We start from the raw sequence: 20,217 nt of genomic DNA, 5'->3' as shown, positions 1-20,217 counted from the left end.
TTTTGGGTCTGCGTAGAGATAAAAACCAGAATTATCAGCATATGAGAATGTACATGAGCTGTGAGATGTTTGTAAATAATCCCATATTTTTATCTGTAAAATATCTTTGTAGGCCCACATTATTTTTACAACAATGAAGTGAAAATTATATAGCCTACTGAATATGTGAACCTTTATGAGTGAGATGCATATTTTGTTCATATTATACTACATGTTAGTATAATTAGTTCCTACAATAGGACTAACAATAAGTGATCCAAGAAATAATTACATTACATCAAATACACATTATTGATCTGTATTGCGTGCTCATATATTTAAATTATTTTATAAGAAAATAATACATAATATTACTATTCTGATAAACTTGCTGGCTAACATAAAAAAAAAACATTTAGTAGGATGTAAATATGCTGTTTTCTTGCATCAGTGCTGAAAACTTTTTATACATATAAAATATGTACTACACACTTTTCCTTCTCGGGACTGGAGTGGTTATGATAATTAGATGGGCGGGGCTTGTGGCTGCACTATGCGGAAGTGAGTGATAGGGGTCCGTACGGCGGAGGAATACACCAATGTATATAGTACCGGATCACCTTCAATACTCTGCGAGCGACAGTCTCACGGTGGAGCTTTCAACTGAGAGCGGAGCATCACCGCAGTCTAGTGTAGATTAACAAACCTAGTCCACTCTCCACCCTCAGATATGGTACGTATAGGCGTTTGCCATACACTACTTGTTTATGAAACTGTGTTAATCTGTCTTGTATTTAACGCATTGCGATTAATATACACGTACAGGACTAACCACCTGCTTGCCTCTGTTGCGTTTTGCGCTCGTGCAACAGCAAATTTGATTTCATATGCATTAGAATCTGTTGTGTATTTCAGTGCACTTCGCAACGATGGTTGCGTCTGTCTATTATTTTGAACGTGTTGCAGTGTTATTGATGTCATAGTGCGGCAGGAAATGTGACATATGCGTTTTATTATGGTTGGTGTGATGTGCTGGACAGAAGCAGACAGATGATCAGTGCTGCTCAACACCTATTAAATAAGAACACCTTGTGCTTGCCTTCGTAATTGGCGTTTGAGACAATATTTGCTTTGCTTTAGCAAATTATTTAGACATAATTGACAGTGCCTGTGCAAATCAGGCCAGTCTGAATAGAGAGCAAGACGTAAAGGATTAATTCACCTAAAAAATGTAAATTAATTAATGCATACTCACCCTTATGTCGTTGCATTGCAAACCCGTAGGACTTTATTTCTTACCTGGAGCACAGACGGAGATTTTTAGAATGACTGGCTCAGTCACCATTCACTTTCGTTGTATGGAAAAAGATGCAATGAAAGTGAACGGTGACTAGGGCTATTAGCCTGTCAGCATCTCCTTTTGTGTTCTTGGAAAAAAAAAGAGAAGTCATAAATGATGACACAAGTTCCATATTTGGTTGAAATTTATTTCTTTAAATGTTCAGTCTAATGAAATTATTGAGATTTATTAAGCAGTTGTCATGTGAGTTGTGTTGCCTGTAGATGGTCATTGTTTCATCTTTGAAGATAAAGCATTATTACATGTATGTATTACCATGTTATTTATCTCAGCTGCTCTTTTTATTGAGCTTTTTTAAATTAAAGTTTGCATAACTGTCAGATCTGTCAAAATAAGCACAGTTAGAATCACACATTGGCTTTATTCATTGGTTTAGGTTGGCAAAAACATATTTGATTCATTTTGTGCTGTATTAACATGTTAATGCAACAGGTCTGTTTGTTATCTGTGCTCTGGACTTTCTTTTTTTTTCTCATAAGAGCTCAGAACGGAGTGCATAAATCATACAGCTGGATACCAAATGAGAAAATAAGCAATCCTTTGTTTAAATGGTGTATTTTAGCTCAAGAAAGCAAACATTGTTTGTGAAGCATGGAAAGAATGTCCTGAGTGAGTTCAACAAAAGTCAATACTGACTCAATGAGTCCATACAAACGTTTCTGCTTCAGCTTCTCCACAGCATGTTGTCAAAGGCGCAGTATAATTTTTTTCTGGGTGTTATTTAACCCTGTGATCTTTGGTGAGAATTATCTCAGTTCTGTGGTGAACTATGAATGGTAGTTGCTGTGTGAGGGGTCTGTTTCCTCTCTCAGTTGCGTCTTTAGGATCTTTCTGGCCCGGTTGCAGCTCTAATTTTGTTGTGCTGCCTGTACAGGCAGCCATGCCATGGGATTCATTGGGCACTTGTTGGGAAAATAATCATGTTTTTCTCACCCATCATGTAGAATGGTCTAGAAACAGTCTGCACTACTTCATATGGGCGTCTCTGGGTTGAAACTGCTTGAATGCTAGAACAATAACGACATGGTCTTTTACTGTGTGTATATATAAGCTGTCCAGTATTCTGTATTGGATTAAAACACTTTTAAAGTTATTCTAAGGATTTTTTTATTGGGAAACTTGGGAAATAGAATGGACAGATTAGCCTTAATAGTATGGCAATTTCAGGGCTCGCTGACTTGACGGCAAACAGTTGGTTTGGCGCTCACAAGGAAGCTGCCTTCACAGTTGTGGTCATGAGTTTATATTCAGCCATCTTCCTGTCTTGGGTGCTAAGTTGTGGGTATATAGTGGTGTTTGTTTTGTGCAGAAAGATAGTTACTGGAACTAGACTCTGAAGAGCATCTGTCTGGCGGCATGATGGTTCAGGGCTTTGGGGACTCCCATTTACATGGTGTGAAAGTGGCAATACCACACTTATTATCGTACACTGGGTGTCCTGAGTGCCAGGCCAGCCTTCTCTCAGCTGCTTCTGCCGCTTGGCAGCTCATAATTCAAGGCCAGATTCCAGGCAACGTTGCACAGCATTTCAAATCCAGGCCAGATTCCTGGCAGTGGTGTACGATGTTTGAAGCCTTGCTGGATGGCAAACAGCCTGGAAGACTTCCAGTAGAGGTGCAGGATCTTGTTCTCCCCTCAACAGCTCAAGAGAAGTTATCCTTTATGGGCAGGGCCAATGGGGAATCTGCGGACGGTGCATTTTTCATGTTGATTTTGGGGAGATAAATAAAGCTTGCCACACACTTGAAGGTTTTAAGCCCGATTTGCACCCCCGAACGATTGGGGTGGGGGGGGTGTTGGCCCGATTCTAGGCTTGTCGCAATTTTTTTTTTTTTGTCCAAAAAATCCTCCATTGTGTGGTGTCATTACGATTATTTAACTGCTCCTGATTGAGAAGGAGTGTCGCCGATCTCAAAATATGTTTGATATTTACGACTCTTGATTGGCTTCCTCTGACATGATGATAGCCAATGCAAGCGAGCAAGTGTCACCTACTGGATGTCGCATGCTTCTTTTAGCTGAAACTTGGCAGCCACAAACATGCCACGAAAATGGAGTATTGACAAAGAAGATCACTCATATATATAAATATTTAAACATTTAAATATATATATATATATATATATATATATATATATATATATATATATATATATATATATATATATATATATATATCTGTAAAACAACTCGCTCAAGGAGAAACCGCTGACAACGTCGATTGTCCTCCACTTGTTTTTCTTCTCAAGTCACGTTTGATCTTGTGAGTCTCATTGAGATCTCGTCTCACTCTGAAATCGTTCATGCATTCGACAGGTGTGTGGTCTCACAGTCCGGTCGAATATCTAATGTGTGCGTTTAGAGGTTTATAATGTAAAACTGTCATTTCGTCTTCAACAATTTTAAAATAGGTTAAGTTTTCGAAAATTGTCTAGTGTGTGCCTGGCCTGAAAAGAGTAGTACACTTTTATTGGTAGCTGAAAGCTTCAAGTAGCCGAAATGTTTATTAGATGAACACTCATATGGATATTGTTACAGATTTCTTTATTAGTTTTGATTAAATTTGATTAGACAATTCCAATTCTATTTGATATTGATTCATTTGGGTAGATTTGACATAAAATGTTCTTTCCCTCTCTAATAATGCTATAAATTATACAGGGCTGTGTTTGAGTGATTCAAACCAGTAACTATTTTTAACTATTCAATAAAGTCAAAATTTAATCAAAGTCGACCATTCCTTTTTTTAAGCATTGTTACTTTAAGCAGTGATTTTTATATAAATTATTTAGCCTTGCTCATCATCATCATCATCATTATTATTATTATTATTATTATTATTATTTAAAAGAAAAAAAGAAACAAACAAACATGTGACTTTTTGTAAACTTTCAATTGAAAATATTAACTCACCCGTCCCTCGTAAAAGTGTATATAACAGTGCCATTGCTGGGCAGTGAGGTTGTCCAAGAGCCAGAGGAGTTTCAATCCCTGCCCTCCAGCAATTAGGGCTGTCAAAATGGCAAATGGCTGAAAAACCAAATTCACATTTTTTTTTTTTTTTTTTCATTCGACAAGCCATATCACTTGAATATAGCCTATGTCTCAATAGGAAATAAAAGACAATCACAATTTCTGTTTCATGTTGACTTTAAAAGAATGGCCTCATAAGAATAATTTTGAGCAGTAAGCTACCAGAGCTTTTTTTTTTTTTTTTTTTTTTTTTTTTGCAGAACTCTGCAGGGATACTGCTGGTGCAACCAATAATTGAGTGGATTCATCACTCTTGCACATATCATATCACAGCGTTTGACAACAAAGTTTGTTGTTTAAAGGGATAGTTCACCCAAACATGAAAATTCTGTCATCATTTACACACCCTCAAGTTGTTCCAAACCTGTATGAATTTCTTTCTTCTTCTTAACACAGAAAAATATGGGTAACCAAAGAGTTGATGGGCCCCACTGACTTCCATAGAATGGGGGGAAAAATACTATGGAAGTCAATGGGGTCCATCAACTGTTTTGTTACCGACATTCTTTAAAATATCTTCTTTTGTGTTCAGAAGAAGAAAGAAATTCATACAGATTTGGATCAACTTGAGGGTGAGTAAATGATAACAACATTTTTTGGGTGAACTATCCCTTCAAGTCATTACAAAATGGAAATTCACCCTATTTATTTTCTAAATGCATGTTATCTTATTGTGAACTATTCATCCACGCATTTGTTTCATTTTTGTTGTTGTTGTTGTTGTTGACCTCATAATTTTTATCAGCATGTCGATTTTATTCTGAAACTTGATCTTCCCGTGAAATTATAGACTTTTCTGGTGACATGCGGGACATCAATCATCTCATCCTCATAAACCCCACCCCTTTTTTACAATTCTTCCAAGCTTATATTCAGATCTCTATCCAATCAACAACAGATGAATTGAACCCTGCACTGCTCTTTTTCCCCCCAATTATCTCTTTCACCCATGTACAATAAAGAAAAGATGTTACTACTTCTGTTAGATTGTGACTTTACTAGCCAAGGATTTAAGTAAGGATAAAAGATGTATGTTCATATTTAGGTTACATTTCAAGGGAGTTCGGATAGCACACTAATTGGAATAACATGTGCCAAGATCTCTTGCACAACAGCATAGTCATAATAGGGCAGGAAGGGACCTTTATAACTCTCCAGGTCATAGTTTGTCCCTACCTGGATTTGAACTCACAAAAACCCAGATTCTTAAACCTCAGGCTAAAGGACCCTTAGGGAGAGATGGGGGGGAGAAAAAATAAATTTGGTCACAAGGACATTGAGACAGATGAGATAATGCATCCACGCAGGGAAAGGTAAACCCTGCCGTTGTGCTTGCAGACAGAGAGGTGTTGGTACAATTAGCAGAGATGCGATGCCACTCAGATGATCAGAGATATAAACGTAAACCTACGGCTTGCTGTAAACTGAGATGACCACAGGAGCAGGTAAAGTGATGAGCCGCTTGATTTTGACAGACGGACCTTAATACCCTCCTTTGATTTAGCTGTCACTCTGTGTACCTGCCGATCTATCTCAGAATACGTCCTACTTTGCTTGAGTGACCCGATGGGACACCCATTTGTCTAATCTCAAATAATGGAAACAATCCCTGACCCTCGGCTTTGTAACCGTAGTGAGCTGCTGACGTTAAGCTTCTCAAAAAACAGCCCAATATCTTGCTGTACGATACCCAATGCGGCCCAGGAGGTTGGTACAGTAACATCGGCCTCAAGGGTCAGGTGAGCTCTCTCGGGGTCTGTTGTTCATCAGCCTGATCAGCCAGACTCACAGCTACGTGCTTCAGGTAACGTCTACTCAAAGAGACCAGAATGCCTCCAAAGAGACCCATCGTCTACCCTGAGGAGAACTCCGTATCGTTATCCATGGTCTACGATCTCCTTGACCAGCAGCAGTTCTTTTATAAAGAGCTGATCGAGCTACAGGAGAGAAACTACAAGTCATTCCTGCACATGCTGGTGGACTCCACCAACAGCCGCATTGACAGCGTGGTCCGAGATGTACAAGATTTGAAGAACTGTCTGCAGCAGTGTAGGACTGAGCTCGGAGATGTCAGGCGCCAGGGCGCACAAAACGCCAAGCGGGCCGAGTGTCTGGCAGAAGGACTGGTGATTGTTCGGGGAGCGGTGGATGGCCTGACCTCATTGAAAAGCCCTAACGCTGAGGTCAAACCCAGGAAAGCACCGGTAAAAATGGACAGGCAAGATGTAAAGACAACTTATGGCTGGGAAAACGCACCCAAGGCAAAGAGGCTGGTGGCTGACCTGACTGATATTCAGTTTGATGGCATAAAGGTTGCGATAGCATTAAGACATTTTGTGTGTGTGTGTGTGTGTCTCTGAATAAATGTAACTGTTTTCATTGTGGCCTTTAAGGGGATATTTATTCACCATTAGTTTTTGAATTAGAGGTCAAAGTGGTATTTTGTCTTGTATGCTGGAATTGATTGGTTAATCTGGGACCTTGAGATTCTAAGTGGAAGCTTTAGAAGTGACGGTAGATGAAAGGGTTAGTTCACCCAAAAATGAATTACTCGCCCTTATGTTGTTCCACACCCGTAAGAGTAAGGCCCCGTTTACACTAGTGCGTTTTCGGCCGTGTATCGTTTCTGAACCGCTGTGGAAACGCCAGTGTAGACGACGATCGTTTTCATTTTAAAACGCCGTGTAAATGGGGCCTAAGACCTTCGTTCATCTTCGGAACACAAATTAAGATATTTTTGATGAAATCCGAGAGGTATATGACTCGTCCATAGACAGCAATATAATCACCATTTTCAAGGTCCAGAAAGGTAGTAAAGACATCGTTAAAACTGTCGACTTGACTGCAGTGGTTCAATCTTATTTTTATCAAGCGACAAGAATACTTTTTGTGTGCAAAAATAATGACTTTATTCAACAATATCTTCTCTTCTGTGTCATTCTCATATGTTGTTTACATGCAGCGCTTCCAGGTTCTGCGTCAGAACGCCGACTCATTATTGGCTGGCTCCTGCGTCAGCATGCGTCATGCTGCTCACATGAACAGCGTCGGCCAATACGGAGTCAGCATTCGGACGTAAACACGGAAGCCTTCACCGTGCTTACTGCGTCAAACTACGTAAGGATAATGACAGGGAAGAGAAAAAATTGTTAAATAAAGTCTTTTACTTTTGTTTTGTTTTTGCGCACAAAAAGTATTCTCGTCGCTTCATAACATTAAGGTTGAACCACTGCAGTCACGTCGACTGTTTTAACGATGTCTTTAGTACCTTTCTGGAAGTTGAAAGTGTTGAATATATTACTTTCTATGGACAAGTCATATACCTCTCAGATTTCATCAAAAATATCTTAATTTGTGTTCCGAAGATGAACAAAGGTCTTAGGGTGTTAAGGGTGAGGAACAACATGAGGGTGAGTAATTAAGGATTATGGTGCTGTTTTTTTTTTATTTTTTCTTCTTATGTGTATATTCACATATATAGCTCTTCTATTGTTATTTTTTGATATCTTAGACTCTGGGTGTGCAGTGATTTGATCTTTCTTTTGTGACTTGTTTTTCTTGATGACAGGACATCTGTGGCATTAGGGTTTGCTCAGTTTCACAGTAAAGTGTACAATAAAAATAAAACGATGAGTTATATGTTTATGACACCTGTTTTCTCATCACTTTTTTTTCTTCTCTATTTCCAGGCTGACCAACTCACCGAGGAGCAAATTGCTGGTAAGCCAATCTGTAAGCTTGTGTTGTATACAAGCCCTGAATTAACATCAGTGCAGAGGATGAAAGTCACATATTAGCTACTTACTATCAGCACACCTGCTCTTCATTCAGCCAGACACTTGAGAAAGAACTGATCTTGTGAAAATAGTTTCAAACGGTCATATATGTGAAGTTTAAATACTGTTTTCATTAATTTCCTCACAGAGTTTAAGGAGGCTTTCTCCTTGTTTGATAAGGATGGTGACGGTACCATCACAACTAAAGAGCTGGGCACAGTGATGCGTTCGCTCGGTCAGAACCCCACGGAGGCCGAACTGCAGGACATGATCAACGAGGTGGATGCTGACGGTGAGTTGGATTAAGTTCAGACTTCAGAAATCCTTGATGGATCTGATAGCGACAAACCGTCATGCTATCAGGGTGTGCTACAGATGCTATACTGAGGTTTTTGTATCAGTGTAGTGTAGGCAAACAGCTAAAGGGCAATTTTTGCACTTAACTGATTTGGGGAAAAATCACAAAACTCGCATTTTATCGAAAACATTTTTAATGTTAATTTATATATTAAGTGTCTATCAGCAATATCAAGTTTTCAAGTAAACATCCAGATATACAAAAGATTTAAGTATAGTAGTTCTAGATCTTATTTTGACGCACATTTGATTTCTGTTTTATGTTTGACCTTACTTAAGACTACGTTTCCTTTTTGTTTGATTTTTAAAAAATATAATAATTCCTAACACCTCTGTAGATAGTATCTCACCTAACGTTCCTGCCTCGTAAGGTTGAACTTTGACCTGTCTCGCTCTGTCTCATTATCTTGTTATCTTTTGTAATTAGCTTGTGTGCAAGCAAGCTTTCAGATATCACCAAATGTACCGGTAATGTGCCTGTGATGCCTCTCTTGTTACAGAGCTGATGTAATTAGTGTTCCAGTATGCTATGGTGTCTTTAGAGTGTCTTTTAACGCTAGTATCATTTAAACGTGTTGTTAGATCACGCAGAGCGCGCTAGGTTTCTGATATACTGATTATTTGCAGATGGGATTGTGTGGTATGGAGTCATTTTTATAGGTCAGACAGCAGTAAAGCCCGTTGAATAACAGCAGGTAATAAAGACCTCATGGAATCCTTTATATAATCCACTTTGGCAGTGGCGGCGATGGAATCGAGAGTGTGTTTGTGAAGAGCTCCAGTAAGGAGAACATGTAATGTGAAGAAAAACACATACGCAAGCACGTGTCTACACCCACATTGTCAGATTACACACGCAGTGTGAACCCTCTGGGAATGGCTGTAGTGATCATTTTCACACACACATGCACACAGGAGGACGTCATATTTGTTCTGTGTAATGGAAATGTCCCACCTCAGCTTGGTGAAACCTCAAGGGAAGCAAAACACACATTTCAGCCTGAACTCCAGAACTGTTATTTTTCCTGTCTTGTTTAGATTCAAATTAGAAATGCTCCAATATTAAGATCCTGGCCAGAAAGGTTTTATAAATGGCTGATAGTAAAATTCTGCATTATTTTGTCTAAATAAATAAAACTTAAAAGTCTAAACACTAAATGGTACAAGTGAATTTAGGCATAACGTTATAATGTACAGTACAGCTAGTGGTTGAAATGGGTACTGCAGTCCGAATTCAGAATATTAGAGAGAGTTGTTTCCCCTGCCCCTTGCCTGGAAAATCCAGCCTCACCACTGTACCAGCGGATGAGTCTGGTCGGCCATTGAATCAATTCGATTTCTAGGGCAGAGCAAATCCGAGCAAACAGGAAGCGGAGTAAACCAATCAGAGAAGGGCGGATATGACGTTAGCAAAGCAACAAGAGATTCAACAGCGAAAAGTAAATACTTAATGTGTTTTTGGTCATTTAAAACTGATTTCACGGCTGAATAGAACAAACTCTCGGGTCTCCCGTGCGCAATCTTTGTTGATATCGAAGGGACTTCCGCCACATTAGAGTGACGCTGAAATAAACAAATCTGATTGCACGGTACAGTTTGGAGTTGACTCGAATCGCGACGGAGGGCGGACTGACCAGACTGATATATCTTGTAGAATATACCTTGCCAGGCAACCCTGCCCTCTCCTTCTCAGACACAATGCTCATGCGGGTTGCCAGATTGAGGACAGGCAGCAGGAATGAGCACAGTTGACAATAGAAAGCGACAAGCCATACACTGCAAGTTGATCAGCTAATGTGCATGTTTACAATGTTTTATTGCCGTTGCTTTTTAGGTCGGGTAGAATCTGCGATATCTGACCCAGTTTGTTTGCTGGCTTCCATGGTTGCAATACGCTGTGTTTTCCGCCAACTGGCAACCTGTGGTGTTGAAATACTATTGGGTAAATTGAGAGTGGGACAGTGGAACAGAAACATGTTCCAACACGGAACACACATTTAATGTAGAATAACTGGTTGTTGCATTGTTTTTCATAAAAAACAAGTATTCTGACTTAGAATGTTTCCTAAATCTCTGCAAACACATTTTTTATGCTTTAGGACAATAAAAAAAAAACTACATACAGCACCTTTAAATGAGTGTAAGATTACAGCAATGGTAATAAAAGTAAAGACAGAAGGAATGAACATGAACAATTAAAATATAGTCTTTATATATATATATAAACCTCTAATATTAATTTGTTGTGCATCCATAATATAATGATTTATCTCATAACATAAGATTATAAACATGACGTTCATTCCTGATACCTTGCCTACACAGTGTTTTGTGCATCCGGGAGAGTGTTTGCTGTGGTTCAACTAGACTCAAACACACGAAATATGTGCCATTAGACCTCATTACTCCTCATTATGCCCTGTTGAATTTCCCCCTTTTCCTCCAGCTCTCTGCTTCCTGGATACTTCATCCGAGTTTTCAAACATCTTGGACCAGATCTGATGATTTTTTTTTCTGTTTCTTTCAGGCAATGGAACCATTGACTTTCCTGAGTTTCTGACAATGATGGCCCGGAAAATGAAAGACACAGACAGCGAGGAGGAGATCCGCGAGGCTTTCCGAGTGTTTGACAAGGTCAGTGCTGAAAACAGGGAAAGATTATGTTTTTACATCCATGGAAAGTATGAGGATGCAGGGGAAAAAAAAAAAAAACCAAACTTGGAAAACTAAATAATAAGCCCTTATTCCACATAAAGTGGGTTTCAAGCGATTCATGGTGCAATCATTTCCACATTCAGACATATTTCCCTATAGGTTTGCAGGAACATTTGATTGTCAAACGTTTAAGAAAAATCACCATTGGCCTCTTTTGCTTCCATTTGTTGAATTTACCTGTGTTGCCCATTGTTCCTCTGCATTACACCTCCACGATACATTATTACTGATTTCAAAATCGCCAACTTTGGATTTAGTGCTTTAATATTTTAACAGCTTGACACGGCTGACTTATTGATCTTGTCTGTCTCTGTCAGGATGGGAACGGCTACATCAGCGCAGCAGAGCTTCGCCACGTCATGACAAACCTGGGCGAGAAGCTAACGGATGAAGAGGTGGATGAAATGATCAGAGAAGCTGACATCGATGGTGACGGTCAGGTCAATTACGAAGGTACATCGCAGCTTTGTGCTTTCCAGATTACCTGAAAAGGGGTGCCGTTTTATGCAGATTAAAGATTACTTTTATAAATTGCCAATTCAATTACAATAATGTAGTTTGGATTTGGATGACGCAAGGTTATTTGAGTGTGTGTGTGTATATACAAAAAAAAAAAAAATGGAGATTAATTTAAAGGGGCTGTCTGGAAGCTAGTAGGTTTTGTAATATTGTGTCATGTCTGATGTGTCCACTTCTTTCTGTCCACAGAATTTGTACAAATGATGACGGCAAAGTGAAGCTCTTCTGTTCTCTCCTGACCTCTTTAGAAGACAAAAAAAAAAATCAGTCAAATGTTTTACTTACCTCTTACGCAAAAATATTCATTTATTCATACTGTTTCTGTATAGAAAAAAAACTGAATGTTAAAAAAGGAAAATGTCCATATATAGAAAAAATATATGAAAAAACAAACAAACAAACAAAAAAAAAGACATAAACAAACATAAATGACCTGCATGTACTGGTTAGTGGTCCTGTTCCCAAAGAACTGCTTAGACATCTACAAAAAGATCAATCAATTAATCCTGATATCAAACCTTCAGAAACTAAAGTAAAAGCATCTGGTGAACTGCTTAACTGGTTCCATTTGCTAGTGGCGATGTTTGGGCTGGCCAATCATCTTCTACTTCCTGTTTCTGTTCTACATGCATGCAGCTTGAGTCCGGAGCCGCTATTGGGGCGGAAACCTCAGCGATGTCTGTCGGAGTGTTCTGGGGGTGAAATTAAAAGAGGGTTTAATATTGTTTGGGGGAGGTGGGCTCGGGAGGTGGGCTTGGGAAGTGGGCTCGGGTGGCGGGCGGGTTTTCAGAATCTGCATAGAGGACGAATGAATGGGACCTTTGCAGTTTGCTTCAATAACTAAATAAAGAGATATTTTTAAGAAAAATGAGCGGTTAAGAGATTTTAAACTATGTTTGGCATGTCAAGATATTTGGAGTTTTGTTTCTTTGTGCACTGTGCCCGATAGTAGGGGCGTTTAGCGGGAGGGAGTGGCTTTGGAGTTTCAGGGCGTGACCTTTCACCTTACATGGAAGCGTTTTTTGGGTAAGGGCAATGGTGACTGTATCATAAATGTTTTATCTTTTAGTTTTTCTCTGGGCTCTGACTGTGAGCATGTTGATTACTCTGGAGAGTGCAAAAGAGGGCTTTGGCCGCCAGGGGTTTGTTTCGACTGCCCACCTTCAGTTCTGTTTATGTTCATTCCAAGTTGTATATGCTCGTCTTTTTGATTTTTTTTCCAATAAAAGAACATGAACTTGAAGCTCTCAACCTTGTTTGTCCTTTTTGTCGTACTCTATTGAAATGCACATTTAGGGAAGCTTTTGCAGCCAGCCTACAAACATCACCATGGCAACCGCTCTCTTTTTCTGTATGTCTCAGTGTATATGTGTCATATTGCATGAGCACTGATCTATCCAAGCGCAGGCTTGAGCGCGTCTGTCTTTGGGGATTTTAGGGTTGCCTGGCAACCTGGATCTATGGCTCTGGTGGATGAGGGAGATATCAAAAACCATGTGGGAGCTGGAGAAGAGACCCTGGAGAGATGGAGAGAGAGAAAGAGAGTGTGTGTGAAAGTCTACAGCTGATTAGATCCACCTCCAGTAGTCAGGCAGAGTTTATTCCTGCAGCAGATCTACAGCATGTCCCTTCGTTATTGCAATTATTATTTTGCATTTCTCCAATCGATCACTTTACCACATCATTCGCATCAGATGTATTGTGAGTGTTTTGCGCACAAATTTCAGACTTGCTCTTAATTCACAGCTATTTAAAGTCTGAGCTCAGTGACAGTGTGCTTGGGGGGGGTGTGGAGATGATTGTGCGTCTACTATGTGAGAAACAGGATACAGTGACATGCGTGTGGGAGGAGAGAGAGAGAGAGAGAGAGAGAGAGTGCTAACAGCCCACGTCTCTCTGCCCTTCTGACTTATGAGCTGCACGTGGCTAAGAGTGTGTATGTGTATTAAATACATCACTTAATCCAAGAAGAATCAGAGAATGGTTAAGGCTTCAGAAAATCTTCAGCTGAGTATGCAGAATAGTCGTTTAGATGTGCCCTTCTCAGATATGGCAGAATGCCTTTTTGTCATTTGGTTGCAGGCGCTGTTTGGTCACCACGCAAAGATAAATCACACACATCATGTAGGCGGGTCCAAAAGTCTGAGACCACATTTGAAATTGTTTGTTTTCAATTTAAAAATATTTAGCATATCTTTAATATTTATTTTTAAAGGGTTAGTTCACCCAAAAATTTAAATTCTGTCATTAATTACTCACCCTCATGTGCACAAACCTGTAAGACCGCTTATCTTTGGAACACAAATTAAGATTTTTTTGATGAAATCCGTGAGCTATCTGGCCTCCGATAGACTGCAACACAACGACCACTTTCAAGGCCCAGAAAGGTAGTAAAGACATTGTTTAAAATAGTCGACATGACTAGGTTCAACCTTAAACCCTGGGTATACTTAGTTTTTTTACGTTTACGCTAGTGTACACGCACAGTCGAACGTACAGCGTTGCAAAGCATACTTCATTCAACTCGTATACATACACGTATACTCTTCTGATGACGAAATTCGCGGCATGCGCACACTGACCCTCGCGTACATGTAAAAAGTGAACTATACTTTAGGCTTTAATGTTATGAAGCAACAAGAATACTTTTTATGCGCAAAAAAAAATGAACAAAAAATAATGACTTTATTCAACAATTTCTTCTCCCATGTCAGTCTCCTGCGCTGTTTACGTTGCATAGACAGTGCAGAGCTTCCGTGTTCTACATCAGAATGCTGACTCATTATTGGCCAGCCCCTGCATCAGGGGAGAGAAGAAATGGTTGAATAAAGCCATTATTTTGTTTTATTTTTTGCACACAAAAGGTATTGAACCACTGCAGTCACGTGGACTATTTTAAATGATGTCTTTACTACCTTTCTGGGCCTTGAAAGTGGGCGTTGTGTTGCAGTCTTTCGGAGGCCAAATAGCTCACAGATTTCATCAAAAATATCTTAATTTGTGTTCTGAAGATGCACAAAGGTCTTATGGGTTTGGAGGTGAGTAATTAATGACAGAATTTTCATTTTTGGGTGAACACTTTAAGAATATATTTAAAATTCTACACAATTTCACTAATCAAATGTTATTTTTTCAAATAAACTTCTCTCTCCAGTTGTTATGTTGATAATATCATTTGTAAGACTTTTTTGCATTAAATTAGAAATACTCAAAAGATAAGCTTGCTCACTAGTGGTCGATGGCTTATTTTTCATTTTCTTAATTTGCATAATCTAACTGATTTTGGGGGATTTTTTTATTAATTTTGTGTAAAAGTCAAGTGTCAGCCCTTGGCATTTCAATCAAATGATGAGTTAAAAGAGATTTTCAAAATTGCAGCTGATGTTACTTCTGGTCCATTCATCCATTACATAACATGAGGTCAAACTGAGTGCATTGCATTGTGGGATATAGTATTACACACAACTAGCAAATACTAATTGCAAGTCATTCAAATATTCCATGCATATAGAAATTTGAATACTGCTGCACAATCCATGTATGAACATGCACGGAGGTGCAATTCTATACATAGTCACAGACACAAAACATTTGTAAAGAGCTTGTTAGTGGTGTACACATATGAAAGGTAATACTGAAAACACATTGATTCAGTTGCCTTCAGCAACGCAAGTGAGCTACAGTGTCCTGCTGTGACCTCAGCTGAGCACAGACAGTGAGACTCACAAACACATAGTGGATTAGGACATATAATGTGGTTCTATGTAGATTTAAGATGGCAATTAGAAGGTTATAGATTCAAACTCCGCTGTGATGCTGAAATTCCACACGGCTTTAACTCATGTTGCTCCAGGGGTCTTGTTGTGTGGCATTATCTATTCAAAAAACAAGCTTACTCATTTATGGGTGAACAGAATCCATCTAATGCTTTTTACCTCTTAGGACCCAGGCCCCTCCCCCTTAGCAGTGCTGAATATTGGTATCTGTCTAGTGTGCTACTTTAAACCACACGGATAGACGACAATCTAAAGACCTGTCATTCATTCATTTACTCTATATTCACACAGTGCCAATAAGGTCATATTATCCCAATGGCTTCCTCCCGACCCCTGAGCTGGCAAATCATCCAGCAGAGGATTTTTAATTTATAACTGATCGGGGGGTTCAGCACCTCCTCTGCAACATTAAAAGCACCTACAGTTGTCCAAAAAAAAAAAAAAAAAAAAGTACTGCAACCCTCCAGCTGTCCAGAGAGATGCATGAGAGAAATGTGTCACATGCCTGTTCTGAACAACTCACATTGCAACACAGCATGAAATGTATCAGGAGCATTTGTCATCTGTTAACACCCAAAACTACTCAGATGAAAAGAAAGGGATTTCAACCAGGGGTACATGGAGGTACCCCAGGGGCTCTGTAGAAAATCTGCAGTAGGAAAAAATATTTGGACACTTCAGTCACACTTAAAAATGCATGAATATCAATAAATTATATGACAAGTTATATAACAAGATATCAAACCAAACGGAAGTGTGGCGTAACAAGGCAGGGCCAAAAGCCGTGGGAGCGAAGCAAGACCGGTGAAGAGAATGTTAATCAATACCTGTGAGACACACCGGTCTCGAGTCCCACGTAGGAGCTCTGGAAGGATAAAAGGAGGAGTGACGACAGTGGAAGGTGAGAATGGACCAGGCCTAGGACATTTAAGTTGCTGTTTTGTTTACGTTTATGCGGCAGTCATCTGTGAGACTTTTGTTTTGTTGTTTGTTTATTTTGTGGTTAGGGAGGTTTATACTTCCCTTCTCTCACCACAGAAGTCCGTCATTTCACCAGAAGTTATGACATTCTGATTAAAAATTACAAGGTCAAACTATTTTTGTAAAAATGAAACATGCATGGATGACTTGTTCACAATAAGATAATAAAGATGCATGTTAGAAAACACATGAATTTCCATTTCATTTCATTCAATAAGCAGGTGATTGGTTAGATGTGACATTTGGGTCAAATCTGTCCAATCAGCTGCTGATCAAATCATATCAATAATTTTCATTTACGTCACTGTTATTGCTAGACTCCTGTATTGAGGCAAATGTCCGAAAGAAATTACGATAGTGGTTAAAAGAAGGTTAAAAGAACAACGTGAACAAGACATACTGAAAAAAATCCCAAATTGGCTTGATACTTCAAGGCATTGGATACAAGTCACGCAGTTCGTGAGGGAGAGATCGTTATCAGAAGGAAATCCAAATATTCGCCTATCATTCATCGACCTCAAATATGGCTTATCATTTGAAACATGTAAGTAGAAACTTTACAAGTCTGCTAATGTTAAAAACATTATCAATAAATTATTAAAATGTTTAGAAAGTCTCCTTGCTGTTTTTTCACTACATTCATAATAATAGAGTGCCCCAGGGATGACGCATTTTTGTAGGCAAAACCCGGAAGCGAGTTAGCATTTTAGGACTTCCGGTTCCAACGCCGTAAAGTCTAGGGGTTTTTTGAATGGGTTTTTGCTAAATCGCCTGAAATAAGGTCTGTGGTTAACAAAGCCTCTAAATACTTTCACGTTTTGATCTATGACATAAAACACACCAGTTATTACCCGCTTGTGATTTTTTTAAACTTTTACTGTGTCTTAAAATCGCCGGTTTCTAACAAGTTGCTAAAAGGGACTACTTCCTTTGGCGGGGACTTTAGACGTCATCACTAAAAACGGGACATTTGGACAGCATTTCTCATGAAACAGTGGATAAGTATTCATAACAGCACAGATCATATTCAGCGAGCATGTTTTTAAATAGAGTTGTTTTTTAAATAAAGTTTGAGGAAGCTTGATGGTGACGATGTTGATCCGCGACCATGGTGTGCTGTAGTCCGTTTATAGCCTACTGTTAGCTTTTTATATCTGACGTTTTTATTTAGGCTTCAAAATCTATAAACGTTGTGTTAACTTGTAAAGATTATCTTGATAGACAAACCGTGTAAGTGTCATAACCCTTTGTTAAACACAGAGCTTATTTTCTGCGATTTTCCAAAAGTCTATGGGAAAAATGCATAGGCTTTCAACCAGTGCCCAAGGAAGTCGACCGGAAGTTAAAGTCGGCCGCGTGCCGCCATCTTGTAGCAGAACTTCACTTGCGTTAGCATCCCATTGACTCCCATTCATTTTGGTGTCACTTTGACAGCGAATAACTTTACATCTGAGGCGTTTAAAGACTCCATTTGTCCATTATTTATTTCTAAAGATACACGACAATGTATAAATGGCTCCATTACCTTCTATGTTACATTATGGCCCCATAGAAACAGTTTTTGTAAAAATAGGCTAACGATTGCGTCATAACCACTCGACTCTCTGTCGCACAGTAGAGAAATTACCGTACAGACAGGAGGAGAAGCTCGCAGGCAATAGTATGCATTAACTTACTATGGCGTACTGGCGTTACATTTTAAAATACTATACAAAATAATTAATCAGAATACTTACTCCTGCTCACTCACGCCAAAGAACTCCCCGCTCAAGCTCGCCGTCTCTGCAAGATTAACGATGGCAGTTTGCACGCACAGCTACTAGAAGATTTACATCTGTCAGACAGGTTGCTGACGTCATCAAGCTTAGTTTGAGTCTGCGCATCAGAAACGGAAGTGCTAAAAATCGCTAAAAATGGGCTTCACTTGTCTCAATTGAGTTCCAATGGGGTCGCTGTGTCCATTTCTTTTACTGTCTATGCTTTCAACCGAGGGAACCCGTGCGCCGCTAACTTCCGGGTTGGCCTACAAAAACGCGTCATCCCTGGGGCACTCTATTACGTTTGCCGGTGCGCTGTGGCAAGTTTTATGTGTGCGCTTGAACGCTGATTAGGCCAGGTATTAAATATTGGTCTATTATATATGATTATGATTTTCAATTTCCCATTTTACCTATGTGGTGGTGGTAATTTTCTTACTGTGGTGGTCCACCAGTTGAAGGAATGTTGAAGAAAAACTGTAGTATTGGTTGTCTCAGTGTGTGTGTAGCCTATGCCAGTTAACCTTATTTGCGTGTGGACCATGTATGGCACTAAATACATTTTTCCAGTAAAGCATAATTATTAAGGGGGGGCCTCACACAAAGAGCAGCCTAGGGGCCCCTGACCACCTTAATCCGCCCCTGGATTCAGGGGATAAAAACGATCATTGTTTTGGCAGAACATAATAGAAAACTGGAACAAAATCACTTTCAAAGAGGTGCCCTATGCAGACTGCAAGGGTCACTTGTTTTGGACGTTTCCAAACCTCTAGCGAAACTTGGTAACACTGGTGGGATAATGTCTACTCTAGTCAGTCATGATCACAAAAATAAACCCAATATACACAATGTCTTGTTAGGCTCTGACCGGCCGACTGCCTTAAAACCTTTGTAAAAATGTATCTATGTCGCTCATAAAAAGATTTCATGTCAACTCAGTGACCTTGTGAATTTCCCAAAAACCATAATTTATTAGTCTATTTTGTGTCCTTTACCGCTTGTTTTTCTTTATCTGTCAGGGCACTCGCAGACACACTCATCGGTTCAGTTCGCGTGCGTTGCAGGTTCTGCTCTACGGAGCATCACTGTAGAGTTGAATAATCAGTCAGTGCACAGCGTGTATGAACGTTTGGCACATCTCCAGAGAGGTCTGGGAAAGCCGTGTGTGTGTGTGAGAGAGGTGGGGAAGCCCATATGGCGGAAGAAAAATGTACAGCGGGGGAACGAGATATGAGTGTATAGCGAGTGGGCAGTTTAAGAATGCAGCCATCAGCATTTGATCTGTTCCATCTCGCGCTTCAATGTCTGCCTGTGTTTGTGAGGGAGTCCCTGCCCTGCCCTGCCGCACCGCCAAAAACAGAGAGAGTGAGGTCATCCTACAGAAGGGACGGGGCTTATTGATTGACAGGCTGCTCTGTGGGGTTAAATGATGTTGAAGTGAAGTGAAACTGCATTAATATTTCACACACACATACACTGCAGGGCAACAACACACTGGCCACTGAAAGAATACTGGCTTGCATTACAGTAACACGAGAAACCGATAACAACCACGTAAACGCACACTATAAAGCAGCACAAAGGGTACTTTGCAGTTCACGCTTCAGGCTTCACACACACGCATACATGGCGAGTAAAGGCTGTGTGTTGTTGATTGATATTGTAAAACGCATCCACATTTAGGACAGGTCACATTGAACAGCACTGTTGTAGGATCTCAAAATAACTCGTGACAGGCTCATGCCATGACTGATCTGTATCTCTTCACCTTTAAAGAACTAATTAGGTTATAATTCAATCAAAAATGAACATTCTGTCATCAAATACTGGCACATTCATTGTTTATATCCATAAATATTTAGTTTTGTTATTTCATGACTAAAATTATTATTTGCCTATGTGCCGTCCATCCTCATCATGATAATTTTTTCTTATTTTAACCCATGCATACTAACACCAAAACA

At 39.6% G+C, this 20,217-nt stretch overlaps 1 protein-coding gene across 1 annotated transcript; it reads left to right on the top strand.

Annotated features, from left to right (window-relative positions):
* The first annotated feature begins 568 nt into the window (after nucleotides 1-568).
* calm1a (calmodulin 1a) lies at nucleotides 569-12,982 on the top strand. Its single transcript, XM_048191357.1, has 6 exons — nucleotides 569-712; nucleotides 8,062-8,092; nucleotides 8,297-8,440; nucleotides 11,033-11,139; nucleotides 11,538-11,673; nucleotides 11,929-12,982. Exons 1-6 carry the CDS (start codon nucleotides 710-712, stop codon nucleotides 11,955-11,957), a joined length of 450 nt encoding a protein of 149 aa, XP_048047314.1. The 5' UTR covers nucleotides 569-709; the 3' UTR covers nucleotides 11,958-12,982.
* The last annotated feature ends 7,235 nt before the right edge of the window (nucleotides 12,983-20,217 follow it).

This window comes from Megalobrama amblycephala, linkage group LG5 (assembly GCF_018812025.1).
Source record: "Megalobrama amblycephala isolate DHTTF-2021 linkage group LG5, ASM1881202v1, whole genome shotgun sequence".
NCBI classification, from domain to species: Eukaryota; Metazoa; Chordata; class Actinopteri; order Cypriniformes; family Xenocyprididae; genus Megalobrama; species Megalobrama amblycephala.
The sequence above is the reverse complement of the archived record's forward strand: the minus strand, read 5'-3'. Positions and strand labels throughout refer to the sequence as shown.

What these genes read in the sequence shown, in the direction of transcription:
- calm1a (XM_048191357.1), top strand. An exon ending in CACCGAGGAGCAAATTGCTG is followed by an intron (nt 8,093 to 8,296) that starts GTAAGCCAATCT and finishes ATTTCCTCACAG; the next exon opens with AGTTTAAGGAGGCTTTCTCC. An exon ending in CAACGAGGTGGATGCTGACG is followed by an intron (nt 8,441 to 11,032) that starts GTGAGTTGGATT and finishes TGTTTCTTTCAG; the next exon opens with GCAATGGAACCATTGACTTT.